The 16268-nt window shown below is 41.5% G+C and overlaps 1 protein-coding gene across 1 annotated transcript; it reads left to right on the forward strand.

Annotated features, from left to right (window-relative positions):
• Positions 1 to 3171: 3171 nt before the first annotated feature.
• On the forward strand, positions 3172 to 8459 carry LOC120047109 (glial fibrillary acidic protein-like). Its single transcript, XM_038992649.1, has 10 exons — positions 3172 to 3392; positions 4594 to 4753; positions 5255 to 5404; positions 5631 to 5750; positions 5849 to 5944; positions 6820 to 6954; positions 7074 to 7184; positions 7365 to 7475; positions 7646 to 7770; positions 7922 to 8459. Exons 1-10 carry the CDS (start codon positions 3172 to 3174, stop codon positions 8457 to 8459), a joined length of 1767 nt encoding a protein of 588 aa, XP_038848577.1.
• The last annotated feature ends 7809 nt before the right edge of the window (positions 8460 to 16268 follow it).

The raw sequence follows: 16268 nt of genomic DNA on the forward strand, positions 1-16268 counted from the left end.
CTGAAGGCACTGTATATCTCTCTATATATGGCTCCGGCACAGTGCACCCTTGTGCAATGGAGCGAGTATGTTATGGATGAGTGATGTCATAGTTTGATTAGTTGTTGAACTGCGCTTGTGGGCATACTTAGCTTCTGTTCTCATCACTGAGATATGCAGAGCAGACTACTCCACGTCCCACACGCCTGCAAGCTCTGAGTTAAATGGAAAGAATCTTACCAACAAAAATTCTGTATATCTCTCGTAAAAGTGTTGACACCCTCACACAATGTTACAACGTTGCAGTTTGTCAGATCAGGCATAAGGCGTATAGGATAGGAGTCCAATGTACTGTATTTGAGGTAACACTTTACGATGTGATTATCCTTGTCAATCAATACCCATTGTTTTGCTGTACTTAAAGGGGCAATCTGCCGTTCAAACAACAACAAAGCCTACACTACGCCACTTTTTGTAAACAGCTGTGAGATGGTCCCTTTATTGTGAATAGTTTTACTGCTATAAGTACAGTATAACATTGAGTATTCATTACCTACACTGTATGTACAATAATTATTATAGAAATAACACTGTAAAATAAAGTGTTACCATCTTTGATAGTTTTATGACTTTGGCAGTGGCTCAAGCAAATAATGAGTATAGTACGCAGGCCAGCAGAAGGTTTGCTATCTTCTATATACAGTGCTGGCCTAGTGTAGCTCATTCGAGAAGCCTGACTTCAGTGGTGCATAGGTTGTAATAGGGAACACATATATTGATGCTCTATGTACAGTTGAAGTCGGAAGTTTACATACACTTAGTTTGGAGTCATGAAAACTCGTTTTTCAACCACTCCACAAATTTCTTGTTAACAAACTATAGTTTTGGCAAGTCAGTTAGGACATCTACTTTGTGCATGACACAAGTAATTTTTCCAACAGTTGTATAGACATATTATTTCACTTATAATTAATTATCACAATTCCAGTGGGTCAGAAGTTTACATACACTAAGTTGACTGTGCCTTTAAACAGCTTTGAAAATTCCAGAAAATTATGTCATGGCTTTAGAAGCTTCTGATAGGCTAATTGACATCATTTGAGTCAATTGGAGGTGTACCTGTGGATGTATTTCAAGGCCTACCTTCAAACTCAGTGCCTCTTTGATTGACATCATGGGAAAATCAAAAGAAATCAGCCAAGATCTCAGAAAAAAAATTGTAGACCTCCACAAGTCTGGTTCATCCTTGGGAGCAATTTCCGAACGCCTGAAGGTACCACGTTCATCTGTACAAACAATAGTACGCAAGTATAAACACCATGGGACCACGCAGCCGTCATACCGCTCAGGAAGGAGATGCGTTCTGTCTCCTAGAGATGAATGTACTTTGGTGCAAAAAGTGCATATCAATCCCAGAACAAGAGCAAAGGACCTTGTGAAGATGCTGGAGGAAACGGGTACAAAAGTATCTATATCCAGTAAAACGAGTCCTATATCGACATAACCTGAAAGGCCGCTCAGCAAGGAAGAAGCCACTGCTCCAAAACCGCTATAAAAAAGCCAGACCACGGTTTGCAACTGCACATGGGGACAAAGATGGTACTTTTTGGAGAAATGTAATCTGGTCTGATGAAACAAAAATAGAACTGTTTGGCTATAATGACCATCGTTATGTTTGGAGGAAAAAGGGGGAGGCTTGCAAGTCGAAGAACACCATCCCAACCGTGAAGCAAGAGGGTGGCAACATCATGTTGTGGGGGTCCTTTGCTGCAGGAGGGACTGGTGCACTTCACAAAATAGATGCCATCGTGAGGAGGAAAATGATGTGGATATATTGAAGCAACATCTCAAGATATCAGTCAGGAAGTTAAAGCTTGGTCGCAAATGGGTCTTCCAAATGGACAATGACCCCAAGCATACTTCCAAAGTTGTGTCAAAATGGCTTAAGGACAACAAAGTCAAGGTATTGGAGTGGCCATCACAAAGCCCTGACCTCAATCCTATAGACAATTTGTGGGCAGAACTGAAAAAGCGTGTGCGTGCAAGGAGGCCTACAAACCTGACTCAGTTACACCAGCTCTGTCAGGAGGATTGGGCCAAAATTCACCCAACTTATTGTGGGAAGCTTGTGGAAGGCTACCTGCTATTGAGTGTTTGTAAAATTCTGACTCACTGGGAATGCGATGAAAGAAATAAAAGCTGAAAGAAATAATTCTCTCTACTATTATTCTGACATTTCACATTCTTAAAATAAAGTGGTGATCCTAACTGACCTAAGACAGGGAATTTTTACTCGGATTAAATGTCAGGAATTGTGAAAAACTGAGTTTAAATGTATTTGGCTAAGGTGTATGTAAACTTCCCGATTTCAACTGTATGTACTTGCTGTCTATGCTTGTGAATATGTTTGGGGTTTTTTGTTTGTTAGTGGCCAATTAGGGTTTAGGGTCAAGGAAGGCAGTATCTTGTCAGGACCATGTCTATTTGCTGACGCCCTGGCCGACTGAGTGGTTTTATAGGTGTTGTAGTAGGAGCTACTCCCTGGCCAGACCAGACTACCGTTTACTCCATTCACATCCTTCTGCCACATCAAGCGTGAACTTCAGATAAACCCCCCTGCTTCTTCATTTTCCCTCATTCTCTCTCAAGCAGTTAATTCCATTTTTTTTCTGCATATCCTTTATTTAATGTAAAAAACAGACCAGAGTAATAAGTACTAATTTATGTCAAATCTCAGGCAGCCCCTTGTCCTGTCCCGCTGAAGCCAGCCTGACCTCATCGGGTCACCCCCTGTGCTCTGCGTGCAATTAAAGCCCCCTGCCCCATCAGAGCAGATTACATCAGTGACTGCTGCTGCACGCGCCTACTGCCTAATGGGCCCTGCTAGTGCTGCCTCTGTTCTATCTGCCTTTCTGTTCCATAGCCCCTATTCAGATCCTCGCAGGTTGCTGGCAGATGTCTGAATGTCGTGGCAGGTCTGGCCCAGTGTGGTGCTGAGGTTAGAGATTCCAGAGTTCTTGGCTCATGGGTTGGGCCAGGCCATATCTTTGGGTTGGGCTAAGCCAGGCCATGTGGAGTATAAAGAGCCTCAGCGATGGAGCTAGTGTACAACAAAAGCAGCAGAGGTCCCATAGGTGAAGACTGACCACCTCCAGAGAACCCAGACATAGGCAAACCCGAGCAGCCGCCAACATGAGTTGCAGCCCTGAGAGGATTTCGTCCTACCGACGCCACTTTGAGGACATCAGCAGCTCATCCTCCTACCAGGTTAGGGTGTCCAGCCCACCCCCAACCCTGAGAGTTAACCGCCACCAGTCAGCCAACTACTCGCGCAGTGCCGGAGCCAGCAGAATGCAGGCCCAGACCATGGGCAGAAGGACCGTCTCCACCTCACGCAACGCCCGCATGGCTGGGTAAGACACGCACTCCACCTAGTACACTAACAGCCTTTTCACACAACTAAGCCAAGCTGAGCTGTACTGAGCTGGCCTGGTTCTGCATCCACCATAGTTGCAAGGGCTATACCAAAGATCTTTATAACTAACCCAAGATAGACCAGAGCCTGCCGTTTCCAATGGGAGCAAATTAATATATAATTAAGAACAGTATTTTGAAGGATTCAACAGTTGGAATTGTAAGGGTTGTTGCCCTCTCCCTTTCTCTGCGATTGTCATTCTAATGGAATCAATAAAGAACAAAACCCTGTCCTCAAACATTTACATCAAAAGGTGCAAAGTTATGGGCAAAGGCACAAAACATCCACATCAAATAAAATAGTTTTCTTGATCAAATAACATGGAAAACAATCACTTTTTGAGACGTATTAAATTACCATCCTTACAAACCAGTTAATGTCAATGTACATTACTGTATTGGCTGGTCATCTAGGTTTGTACCTGTAGACTTTCTATCACCACGAAGGAAAACAATGCACAATACAGTAATTGAGTACATTGAGACATCAAGTGGTTTGTGATGATGTGGCTCAGTTGGTACAGCATGTTCTTGCAACGTTAGGGCTGTGGGTTTGATTTCCACGGGGGACCAGTACAAAAAAGTGTGAATAGGTATGCACTCACTATAGTAAGTTGCTCTGGATAAGCGTGACTAGTAAAATAAACGAATTAGACCATTTCAATTTTCACATAGAAATAAGTTGCATTTGCAAAGTATTTCAAGGAACTGCAAACCATACTTTATATCAAGCAAGTATTAGGCTATCAGATTAAGTGTCAGATAATTATCAGACTCAAGTTATACATGCTATTAAACAATCAAATACAAATACATGTAGTTTTTTTTTTTTAATCACAGAAGTAGTGCACTGGGCCTTTACTAGTCCTGTGTTAGCGGACGGATATAGACTTCTTCAGCGCAGCCAAAACATTTTTTTTGCATCTGACATCAGAGTAGGAACAAATGTGGCACCTGGAAATTAATAAAATATTATTTGACAGGCCATCGATCAACCATGTGGCTGTGATATGACATGCAAGTGACAATAACCTTTAAAACATGTAATGTTTACGTTATGTCTTGATGTTCACAGAATAACAAAGTGATGTCAGTTATCTCCAGGTCAAGCGGTGAGTGTTGAACTGTCTGTCATTTTAGCGGGAATGTGGGAACCATGGCATGTGTGGGCTATGGCAATGGGGCCCCGGTGGACCTGGACGCATCTGCTGCCGAGAACAAAGAATTCCTCAGCACGCGCAGTGGTGAGCGGCGGGAAATGGTCGTATTGAACGACAGACTTGCTGTTTACATTGAGAAGGTAAGCACTCACCAGGCTTGCTCACACACAAGGTGCCAAGGCTAGTGCACACGAACAGTTTATTGGATAGGTGTGCGTGCACAGACTACTTCACGCAACATATGGGGATGAACTTGTTGTTTTGTGCCTTTTCATATTAGAGAGAGCCAACTTTCTAGTAAGCTATAGCAAATATCTGTTCTTCACACATGCATATGCTATTGTGTGTAGATTCTGGCCGGATACATTGCCTCAGTGACTCTGCCAATATTCTTTAACATCTGTGCGATATTCTGCCGCCCTTAACGTAGAGGAACAATGTTTATTTGATGGAATTTGTCTGATTAGACTACGCTTGCTTGAGTGTGCCATACAGGCCTGCAGTGGAGAAACGCGCCTTCTGGCTGTGGAGACGGAGGCACTCATTATTCCCACTTATTTGGGCAGCGAGCATATTCAAGTGGGGGGCCCTGGCGAACTTGATGATAATTCATACCCTGCCATTGTCATTTTCTTAAAAAGGTTCGGTCCCTGGAGCAGCAGAACAAGCTGTTGGAGATGGAGATTGACGGCATCCAGAACCGGTTCGTGAAGCCGTCGGGCCTGCGCAAACTCTATGAGGATCAGCTGAGAGATCTGAAGAGGATTGCAGATCAGATGAGAAGGCAGCGGGTGAGACGGAATGGCTTAATCCACACGTCTTCACTATCCCTGTTTTTCTTGTTTACCTCGCAGAAAACAGAAATCACACACACACAGGAGGAGTGGGAGAAAGAATGAAAGAGAGCGACAATTAGAATGTGTCCAATATGGTGACACGGCTGACACAGCCTATAATTTATTAGCGGCTTGTTACCTTTATACCCCAATAAAGGTTCATCTGTGTTTTGGTTTACAGGACCAAGCTTTAGCCGGTAAAGAGGCCATGGCAGGTCAACTGGAGATAACCAAAGTCAAATACGAGGAGGCAGTTGAGCTGAGGAGGCGGGCCGAGATGGAGATAGAAGCATTCCGTCCGGTGAGAGGTTGTTTAATCACTGTATAGTCTTAGGCAAAATTGCCTAATGAACATTAAAGTGCCATTGACGCCATTGTGTGCCGCTATGTGGTTTTCAGGATGTGGACAGAGCCACCTCTCAGCGCATCGCCCTGGAGAAAGAGCTGGAGCAGTTGGAGGTGGAGATTGAATTCCTTCAGAGGGTGCACAAAGCGGTAGGTCCCGTATAGCGTGCACTGATTGATTTGGACCGACCTGTACCAACTCTAGCTAATGGACGAAATGCTAAACATTAAATCAAGGATAGTTGTAATCACAGTGTTAAAAGAAATGTGGGTTAAATTCACTCTTAGGAGTTATCTTAACCCTCAAGAGTGATATGCTTCCTGTGTTGATAACTGGAGTTCATTGGGATGGAGTACTTTTAACTCCATTAAGAGTAACCAGAGACAGGCAGTTAAATCTATGGAGTTATCCACAGATGTGGGAGGGGCCTCTGTCATATTTCCCAGCATGCTCTGTTGCAGGTAGATTTTTTTTATATTGTTTCAATATGTGTTTTTGCATGTACATTGATTGTTTTTTTTAATCTTATGCTACACAAAGATAACAAACGTAAATTTATCTTAACAAATCCAATCTGTAAGTGGTTGGATTTATAGCAACTGTTAGTGAGATAGTTGTTATAGTTTACATGGTGTAGGTAGTCTTCATGTAATCATGTAATTCCTGTTTTCTTTCCTACTCTGACAAGCATTTTAAATGGAAGTTGTGAGTGATGTAAAAGTGCTGGATATATTCCTGCAAATTGGCTTCCAACAGAGATTGGATATCATATTGCAAACCACCATAATGTGACACATTAAGAAATATTCAAGGGGAGTTGATTAAAAACATCACTGAAAAAGGTTAAATGGCAATTGGAATTCAATTTAAGCAACTGTGAGAGTTGGATATTTACTCCATTTAGTGTCATTTTAACTCCAAAAATATCAACACCACGACCAGAGTAGTTTTATATGGTGGTGGGACCATATAAACCCCAAAATAGTATTACACTGGACTTAATTGAACCTTTTTTCTTTCTCAGGAAATTGAAGAGCTACTGAAAATGATATATGCTGCCCATTCCTCAGCCCAGAGCGCTTATGACCTCCCCGACCTCTCAGGCGCTCTCAAACAAATCCAAGCTCAGTATGACGAAATTGCGGCAAAAAATCTACAGGTAGGCCTAGGCCTATTTATAATTAACTGGAGTGTATACATACAGCAGTCATTCATTTCAAGATGTGAATGTGTTTCATGACCCCAGAATATGTGTTTCATGGCCCCTATATGTTCTAGGAAATGGATTCCTGGTATAAAAGTAAATTTGAAGACCTGAACGACAAGACGACAAAACATGTGGATATGGTTCGAAGTGTCAGGGAAGAAGTTGCTGGCGCCAAGAAGGATGTAAGTTAGGCTATTTGATAAAGATATTCCCACATGGTTGTAAAATGTGACACATGAACTATTATTATCGAGGCTATATCTAAATAAGAGTTGTAGCCTATGGCAATGGACATTTTTCCTCAATCAAAATATGAATGAAAAATGCATTTGTATTATTGTATTATTCCTAACCGTTTGAAGATCCTAAACAAAGAGCGTGGCCTGGAAGATCTGAAGACCAAGAATGAGGCTCTGGAGGCACAAATTCGTGAAGCACAGGAAAAGTACAAGAAAGAGCTGGAGGACCTTCAGGTGAGCATGTTAGATCAGTCCGGTTTACTACAGAACTCAACCATTAAATATATCTGAATTGATTGTACACAGTTCAAATCCAAGTAGGCTGCATATGTAAGGTTGGTGTTGAACCTTTCATCTGTAGCCTACTAAGGTGCAAACTCAAGCTGGCTCTTTTGACGTCACAGGCAAGAATTGAGGCCCTAAAGGAGGAGCTGAAATCCACCAAGTCAAAAATCGCTCTGCACCTGCGTGAATACCAGGACCTTCTGAACATGAAGATGGCTCTGGAGATTGAGATCACAACTTACAGGTGAGGTACCACTCAGGTGGTGCCAGGTTTAGTGCAATGGATTTAGATAGGATCATGTAGAGCATGTAAATAACCTTTAGAAGAGTGAATTGGTGGTAATGTCATATTCTTGATTCTGATCCATTGATACGGCTTTTCTCTGTTTCCATAGGAAGCTGATTGAGGGAGAGGACTTGCGACTCACAACCATGGTTGGGAACATGTCCATAATGAGTAGCAGCTCGAGCTCCATGAGCGCTGGGATGAGTGTGGGCATGGCTAGAGGCATTGGACCTGGAGGCAGTGGTGGAGGCATGGGTGGAGGAATGGGTGGAGCTGGAGGCTTAGGTGGAGGGATGGGTGCAGGAGGCATGGGAGCTGGAGGCATGGGTGCAGGAAGCAATGGCCCTGGAGGCAGGGGTGGAGCTGGAATCATGGGTGGTGGAGGAATGGGTGGAGGAATTGGAGCCAAAGGCGTGGGTGCTGGAGGCCTAGGAGCTGGAAGCACAGGTGCTGGAGGAATGGGTGGAGGAATTGGTGCTATAGGCAATGGTGCTAAAGGCATGGGTGCTGGAGCAATGGGTCCTGGAGGCAATGGTGGAAGCATGGGAAAAGGTGCAGGTGAACATGGGTACGGCGCCTCCATGGAGTACTCCCACGAGGAGCAGGCAGTGGAGATGACTGAGAGGAGGACGGTGCTCATCAGGTAAAAGTAACCTGCACTTAAACAATAATGAGAGTAATGTAGGCTTAACATTGACCATTGTTAGGACAGAACATTGTTAGGTCAGAATGTTTAACACAGTTTAACACAGAGGAGAAAACATGTTCTTCACATTGTGTCTTTGTAAAGAAACTTATTCAACAAGTTCATTTTTTAATTTCCCTTAGAACAGTTAAGTCAGAGGATGAGACACTGGAAAGCGACACAACGGAGCAAACCTACATAATCTCTGGTGCTGCCGATGACTCGGACGAGGAATAGGCGTGAATGACCATGTGACTTCCTCTCACCCCTTAACCCCTCACGCCCCTGGAGCTTTGCACTAACGGCTCATGTCTGGTCTCTGACCTTTGACCAAGACATGAGACCATGAATGACCCTGCAACCTAGTCAAGTAGTACCCTTTTGGCTCTTGTGATGTGCCTTTGAACCACATATTCAGAACCTCTGTGTGCATTACACAGCTACTCAACAAGCAGCAAATAAAGCTCTCAGCAATCAATTCCTGCTGTGTCTGCTGTTTCTTTCATTGCATTATGTCTAGTTTGGTTTAGTTATTAGGCTACATAATGTTTTTTGTGCACGATGAATCATAGAAAATGTTATCCTGAAACACATTTCCATATAAGCTTTTGTGACATCACCCTAAGGCACAATGAAAACCACAATCAATATGGTACCATGGAGAGGTTAAATTACACATATTCCATGTTACACAAATTCACACTCGTTCTCCCACTCACATTGAATATATGTGGTGGTCCTTGCTCTGCACACTAGGCCTACAGGTTGTATGAGCGTGTGGAGGGGTAGGGTGCAATAGAGCAAAAAGAGAGTGAAGGAGAGGTAAAGTGAGGAATGAGTGAAGAGTCACCTGAGGGGTCCTTCACCCTGACATCCTCTCGAGGGGCCATCATACAGCTTCGGTCTTGCAGCGAAGCGATGGCACACAGGCGTTCCATGTCCCCATTCCATCCATATCCACACCTTTTCTATCTACCACTGATCGGTAGTGATTGGGTCTCGTCAGCACATGCCAAACACAGTCCGCGTCCCATGATGGAGAGGACCAACAGCACAGAGGACATGAGGCAGATCGGAGCATCTAAAGGTCATGCAACACCAATCCACACAACTGAGATTAGAATACCGGTAGTACTATATCCGAATAGTATCATGATTCTAGTCATATATGCGAATGCACCTGCGCTCTCGTGTTATTGAATTGAATTGTCGCATCAGTGGATCTGGAAGACCTCACTCACCTACTATTAGTTGTGTTCAAGATAAACTGAGGCCCATTGCTGATTTGGCTACAGGCCTACATTGACAGGGAGTGTTTTGACATTGCCATTCCCCGAAGCCTATAAAATATACATGTGGGAGTGAAGGAAAAGAAACACTTGCTGCTGTTTGTGGATAATAAAGAGTATTTTGCCATGAATTTAGGTCAAATACAAAATAGAAAAATATGTAAAATGTTGAAGATTTTTGAGAAGGTAATAAGGTTTTCAGGCCTATGGGTATAGAAGACAATCTATAATATATGGTGCTTACCTCTCAGTGCATCTCTCTCATTCTGTTTCTCTGCAGAAAAATATACATTAGATAAAAAATATACCAATTATCTGAAGAACAAGGCCTGTGGTAGCTGAGGTCAATTGATACTCAGCTATGTTCTCTCAATGTGATGTATTTTATGACGCCGTTTGTGAATGTAGTGACTTGTAATCATGAACGAAAATATGTAGCATTTTTGGATGACTTAGGGGAGGGTCTAATTGTATTTATATTTTTGTAAATACAATTTTAGAGTTGGGGGTATGTTACTTAATATGTAATCAAGCGCAAAGAAAAACCTGCTGGGTCTACAGTAAGATGCAAATGCATTTGTAAAATACGAATGTAGGCTATGTGTAGGCTATAGGTTACAATCCAGCTCAAATCATTTTAATGCAATTATCCGGATGATTCAGGAGCATGCACGAGATAATGTAGGCATATATCGAATTAATAAATAGCCGCCTATGTCCCTGGGTCATCATTTCCACAAGCTCATCCTATCGAAACACGGGCGCAATTAATATCCAGTATACAGGAATCTCACTCTCTTGCTGTTTCTCGGTAGAAGCGCACGGGAGATTATTTGAACCTAGAACTGTCAATCCCGCGCTCTAATGAGGAAGAGCCAGACAGACGTTCTCTCGACTTTGATTGGCCTTGATTCATGTCATTAGATTATATTTTGTTCGCTACTTAATGTGCATTCAACCTAAAGGAGACTCGGATCTTGTAGGACTACTTGCGAAATAGAAAAACAGCGAACAATAGCCTTCATCAAAATGATGGGATGCAGTGTATTATCGATATAATTAAGACATAAGAAAGAGCCAGAGGCCTGCGAGTGACCTCTGCGTCGAGATGCGTTGATGTGGCGCAGGCACAAACCGGAGTTAGCCATGGTTCTGTCAAGCACATTCCATCGTCTGCTGAAAATCGAACATATTAAACAGGCAGAATATATATTGAACAAAAATATAAACTCAACATGTATAGTGTTGGTCCCATGTTATCTGAGCTGAAATAAAATATTTTCCATATGCACAAAAAGCTTATTTCTCAAAAATGTTGTGCTCAAATATGTTTACATCCCTGTTAGAGAGCATTTCTCTTTTGCCAAGATAATCCATCCACCTGACAGGTGTGGCATATCAAGAAACTGATCATTACACAGGTGTACCTTGTGCTGGGGGCAATAAAAGGCCACTCTAAAATGTGCACGATGCCACAGATGCCTCAAAATTTGAGGGAGCGTGCTTGGCATGCTGACTGCAGGAATGTCCACCAGAGTTGTTGCCAGAGAATTTAATGTTAATTTCTCTACCATAAGCCAAACCGTCGTTTTAGAGAATTTGGCAGTACATCCAACCCGCCTCACAACCAGAGATCACGTGTATGGCGACGTGTGGGAGAGCGGTTTGATGATGTCAAAGGCGGTGGGGATATGGTATGGGCAGGCATAAACTACGGACAACGAACACAACTGCATTGTATCGATGGCAATTTGAATGCACAGAGATACCCTGACGAGATCCTGAGGCCCAATGTCGTGCCATTCATCCATCTCCATCACCTCATATGTTTCACCATGAAACATGGTCGCATGGTGCAAGGATCTGAACACAATTCCTCGAAGCTGAAAATGTACCAGTTCTTCCATGGCCTGCATACTCACCAGGCAGGTCACCATTGAGCATGTATGAGATGCTCTGGATTGACGTTTAAGACAACCTGTTCCAGTGCCCGCCAATATGCAGAAATTTCGCACAGCTATTGAAGAGGAATTTGACAACATTCCACAGGCAATAATCAAGAACCTGATCAACTCTATGCGAAGGAGCTGTGTAGCACTGCATGAGGCAAATGGTGGTCACACCAGATACTGACTGGTTTTCTGATTCACGCCCCTACCTTTTTAAAGGTTTCTGTGACCACACAGATGCATATCTGTATTCCCATTCACGTGAAATCCATAGATTAAGGCCTAATGCATTTATTTCAATTGACTGATTTCCTTATATGAACTATAACTCAGTAAAATCTTTTAAATTGTTGCATGTTGTTTTTATAGCTTTGTTCAGTATAAATAGCATAAAATAAATATTAGTCCACTAACAAACAGTTATTGTGTAGAATGGCAATGAAAACGTAGACTAAATCTAGTCAATTGAAGTAGCCTATACGTATGCAAAGTTCCTGCACTAACTTTGTTATAGGCCTATAAATCATGCTCTTGGAATAAAGTCCCCCGAATTTGACCGGCTTTGAGAAATGTCTGAAAAATAGAAAAATAAAAGCAAAAGCACTTTGACATTTATCGAATTTCTCTGAAGTAGACAAAATACTTGAAGTATCCTAAAATTAGGCCTTGTTACATCCCTTATATTGACACATGCATGTTCAACTGAAATATATAACATTCTATGTAGGCCTAATGCATTTAATAAAGAAAAGGTAAGCTATATTGACGTTGATCAAAATGTAGCCTAGTTGTTACTCGAGCAAGGAAGATCGTCCTCATTGTGAATGAAAAATAAATATCCCACTTATATTTGTGTAAATACTCATATTTCTCCCCAAATGATGCCTTAACAATTGACTTCATGGATTTTTCTATTGATTAATTAATTTAGGCTATAAACTTGACAAGACACAACATAAAAACGGTTGTTAATAGTCCTGTACGATAAATTAAGAAATTCATGTCAGTCAAATCAGTCGAATGTAGGCCTATGGAAACTAAACTAACAATTAGGCCTATGAGAATACAATAATAACATATAATATCTGTAGGCTACTGAAACGCACATTCCTTGTTGATTTACAGTTCCAAGAATATATGGTACTATTTTGACTTCCTCTATACCTTCATTGAGAGCCTTTAGTATTTCCTCAATAAGAAAATCTTGAAAATATATACATGGAAACATACTATTTTCCTAATATAATTTGTGGTGTTATTTTTTTTATTAGCAGACAGCAGCAAGTGAGTGCAACTTTTTTAAATTCATGTGTTTTAGTCCTACCTTTGATAAGCAGCCCATGTCTAATTCAAATGATTTACATATAGTGCATGCGAGAAGCAAGAAGGCTAAAACACGCATTACACATCATGCATCCAGCGAAAAACGTGCATACGCAACATAGGCAATTCCACACAAAACATTCAAAAATGCCACAAAATATTTCGTAATTATTGCCTAAACATAAAGCTCTGAGTGCGCTGGAAGGACAAACGTTTGACTTCTTTGAAACCTGTGAATTTCTGTCATTTTTGAATGTTTTACGTGCCTTAATCCCAATTAGGGGCGGCTGACACGCCGCGCTATTCATCTCGAGCGCTCCCTGAATACATTTGCCTCGGAATAAACTTCACAAATAGAGCTCGTGCTAAATGCGCTCGACAGCAGAGAAAATCGAATAGAGTGACAGTTTCATTCTGAGGCGGTCGAGTGAGAAAAGGTATGAATTTATAAGGTACACCGAAACAAATTTTCAATTCAAACAACTTTACACCCCATTATCCGGGTCTCCTCAACCGAGACAAGTGAGTTAAAGTCAGGGGAATGTGGTTCAAAACCCGGCGCAAACTCCGTTGAGTATATTGAATGCTGAAATGGAGCAGCCCTCCTCTAAAAAGGGAGCATTTAAAAATGAGAGCACGCATGAACAGCGTCGAATCAGTTGCCACTTATTTCGCCACTCTTTAATGCGATTTTGAATATTAGTCTGGGTTAAAATCCGAGTCAGTATGTCCCGCATCACCTATCTGCAAAGCAACTGGTCCACCCTTTGTGCAGCATGCATTTTCCACGTTTTAGATGGAAAAGTAAATTTAAATAAAGCCTGTGGAATTTCCTAAAAGTGAAAAACATAATCATGGTAATATTATCATTAAAAAGGATAGGCTATGTCTGAAGTGTGAAATTATTAAAGGAAATACGTTGCTCTTTGGGTCTCATTCTTTAAGGCATGCTCTTTATGAAAATGCACTTGTTCCTCCAGTGGACCTGGCTATAGTCCATGCCAGAGGTGTCCTGCCCATAGGGGCCACAGGGGCACGTGCCCCCTCAGATTTGTTCTGTTTAAACATTACAAATAAATAAATAAATTAATATATATATATTTTGGATTTGGATACAACTACCCATTCAAGGGTTTTTCTTTATTTTTACTATTTCTTCTACATTTTAAATTAATAGTAAAGATAGCAAAACTATAAAATAACACATATGGAATCATGTAGTAACCAAAAAAGTGTTAAACAAATCAAAATATAGTTTAGATTATTCAAAGTAGCCACCCTTTGCATTGATGATAGCTTTGCACACTCTTGGCCTTCTCTCAACCAGCTTCGCCTGGAATGCTTTTCCAACAGTCTTGAAGGAGTTCCCACATATGCTGAGCACTTGTTGGCTGCTTTTCCTTCACTCTGCGGTCCAACTCATCCCAAACCATCTCAATTTGGTTTCAGGTCAGGTGATTGTGGAGGCCAGGTCATGTGATACAGCATTCCATCACTCCCCTGCTTGGTATAATAGCCCTTACACAGTCTGGAGGTGGGTTGGGTCATTGTCCAGTTGAAAAACAAATGATAGTCCCACTAAGCTCAAATCAGATGGGATGGTGTATCACTGCAGATTGCTGTGATAGCCATGCTGGTTAAGTGTGCCTTGAATTCTAAATAAATCTCTGTGTCACCAGTAAAGCACCCCCATATCATCACACCTCCTCCTCCATGCTTCACGTTGGGAACCACACATGCGGAGATCATCTGTTTACCTACTCTGCGTCTCACAAAGACACGGCGGCTGGAACGAGAAATCTCAAATTTGGACATCAGACCAAAGGACAGATTTCCACCGGCCTAATGTCCATTGCTCGTGTTTATTGGCCCAAGCAAGTCTCTTCTTCTTGTTGGTGTCCTTTAGTAGTGATTTCTTTGCAGTGCTTCGACCACGAAGGCCTGATTCACGCAGTCTCCTCTGAACAGTTGATGTTGAGATGTTTCTGTTACTTGAACTCTGTGAAGCATTTATTTGGGCTGCAATTTCTGAGGTTGGTACCTCTAATGAACTTATCCTCTGCAGAAGAAGTAACTCTGAGTATTCCTTTCCTGTGGCGGTGCTCATTAGAGACACTTTCATCATAGCGCTTGATTGTTTTTGCGACTGCACTGTAAGAAACTTTCAAAGTTCTTGAAACTTTCCATATTGACTGACCTTTATGTCTGAAAGTAATGATAGACTGTCATTTCTCTTTGCTTATTTGAGCTGTTCTTGCCATAATATGGACTAGGTATTTTACCAAATATGGTTATCTTCTCTATACCAACCCTACCTTGTCACAACACAACTGATTGGCTCTAACACATTAAGAACAAAAGAAAGTCCACTATTTAACTTATAACAAGGCACACCTGTTAATTGAAAAGCAGTCCAGGTGACTTCCTCAAGAAGCTGGTTGAGAGAATACCAAGAGTGTGCAAAGCTGTCATCAAGGCAAGAGGTGACTACTTTGAACAATCTGAAATATAAAATATATTTTGATTTGTTTAACACTTTTTGGGGTTATCTACATGATTCTATATGTGTCATTTAATAGTTTTGATGTCTTCAGTATTATTCTGCAATGTAGAAAGTAGTAAAAATAAAGAAAAACTCTAGAATGATTAGGTGTGTCCACACTTTGACTGGTACTGTATATATATATTTATATATATGTAATTTTACTAGCCACCTAGCAATTTTATGAAGTTGGCCTTAGCTAGCCCAGATAGGTTCCCAAGGTTGGAAGACTTTGGTAAAGCAACCAATTACTAAATGTTCTGAATAAACAAGTTGTTAATTGAAAGCTAATTGAAAGCTGTTAAATGAAAGCTGTTAAGTAGATTTCAATATTTTACCCAGATTTTTAGCAGAGATGCAGATAACCATATTTTGTTTCTCAAGAGGTATGCTTAGATATGAAGAAGAATTAAGCATAATTATTATGGCTCTAGATTGCAGGAAAATGTGTTTCAGGTGTTTGAAAATGCAAAAATCTCCACTTTATGGATGAGGCCTAGCCCTCCTTCGAACCACCCCCCAGCCATCCTCACATACTTAAATTGTGCCCCCTCAGATTTGTGTGGTGCGTCACACTCCTGGTCCATGCTACACAAAAAATGAAGGGGGGAAAAGTACCAGAATAACACTATATTTCACAAAATGTCATTATGTCAGTTAGCCGAACA

Source organism: Salvelinus namaycush, chromosome 5 (genome assembly GCF_016432855.1).
Source record: "Salvelinus namaycush isolate Seneca chromosome 5, SaNama_1.0, whole genome shotgun sequence".
NCBI lineage: Eukaryota > Metazoa > Chordata > Actinopteri > Salmoniformes > Salmonidae > Salvelinus > Salvelinus namaycush.

Excerpts from the sequence above, each read along its gene's own strand:
- LOC120047109 (XM_038992649.1), top strand. The coding sequence starts at position 3,172 with ATGAGTTGCAGCCCTGAGAGGATTTCGTCCTACCGACGCCACTTTGAG. Across the intron at positions 3,393-4,593 it reads CGCAACGCCCGCATGGCTGG|CGGGAATGTGGGAACCATGG; the intron begins GTAAGACACGCA and ends CTGTCATTTTAG. Across the intron at positions 6,955-7,073 it reads TTGCGGCAAAAAATCTACAG|GAAATGGATTCCTGGTATAA; the intron begins GTAGGCCTAGGC and ends TATATGTTCTAG.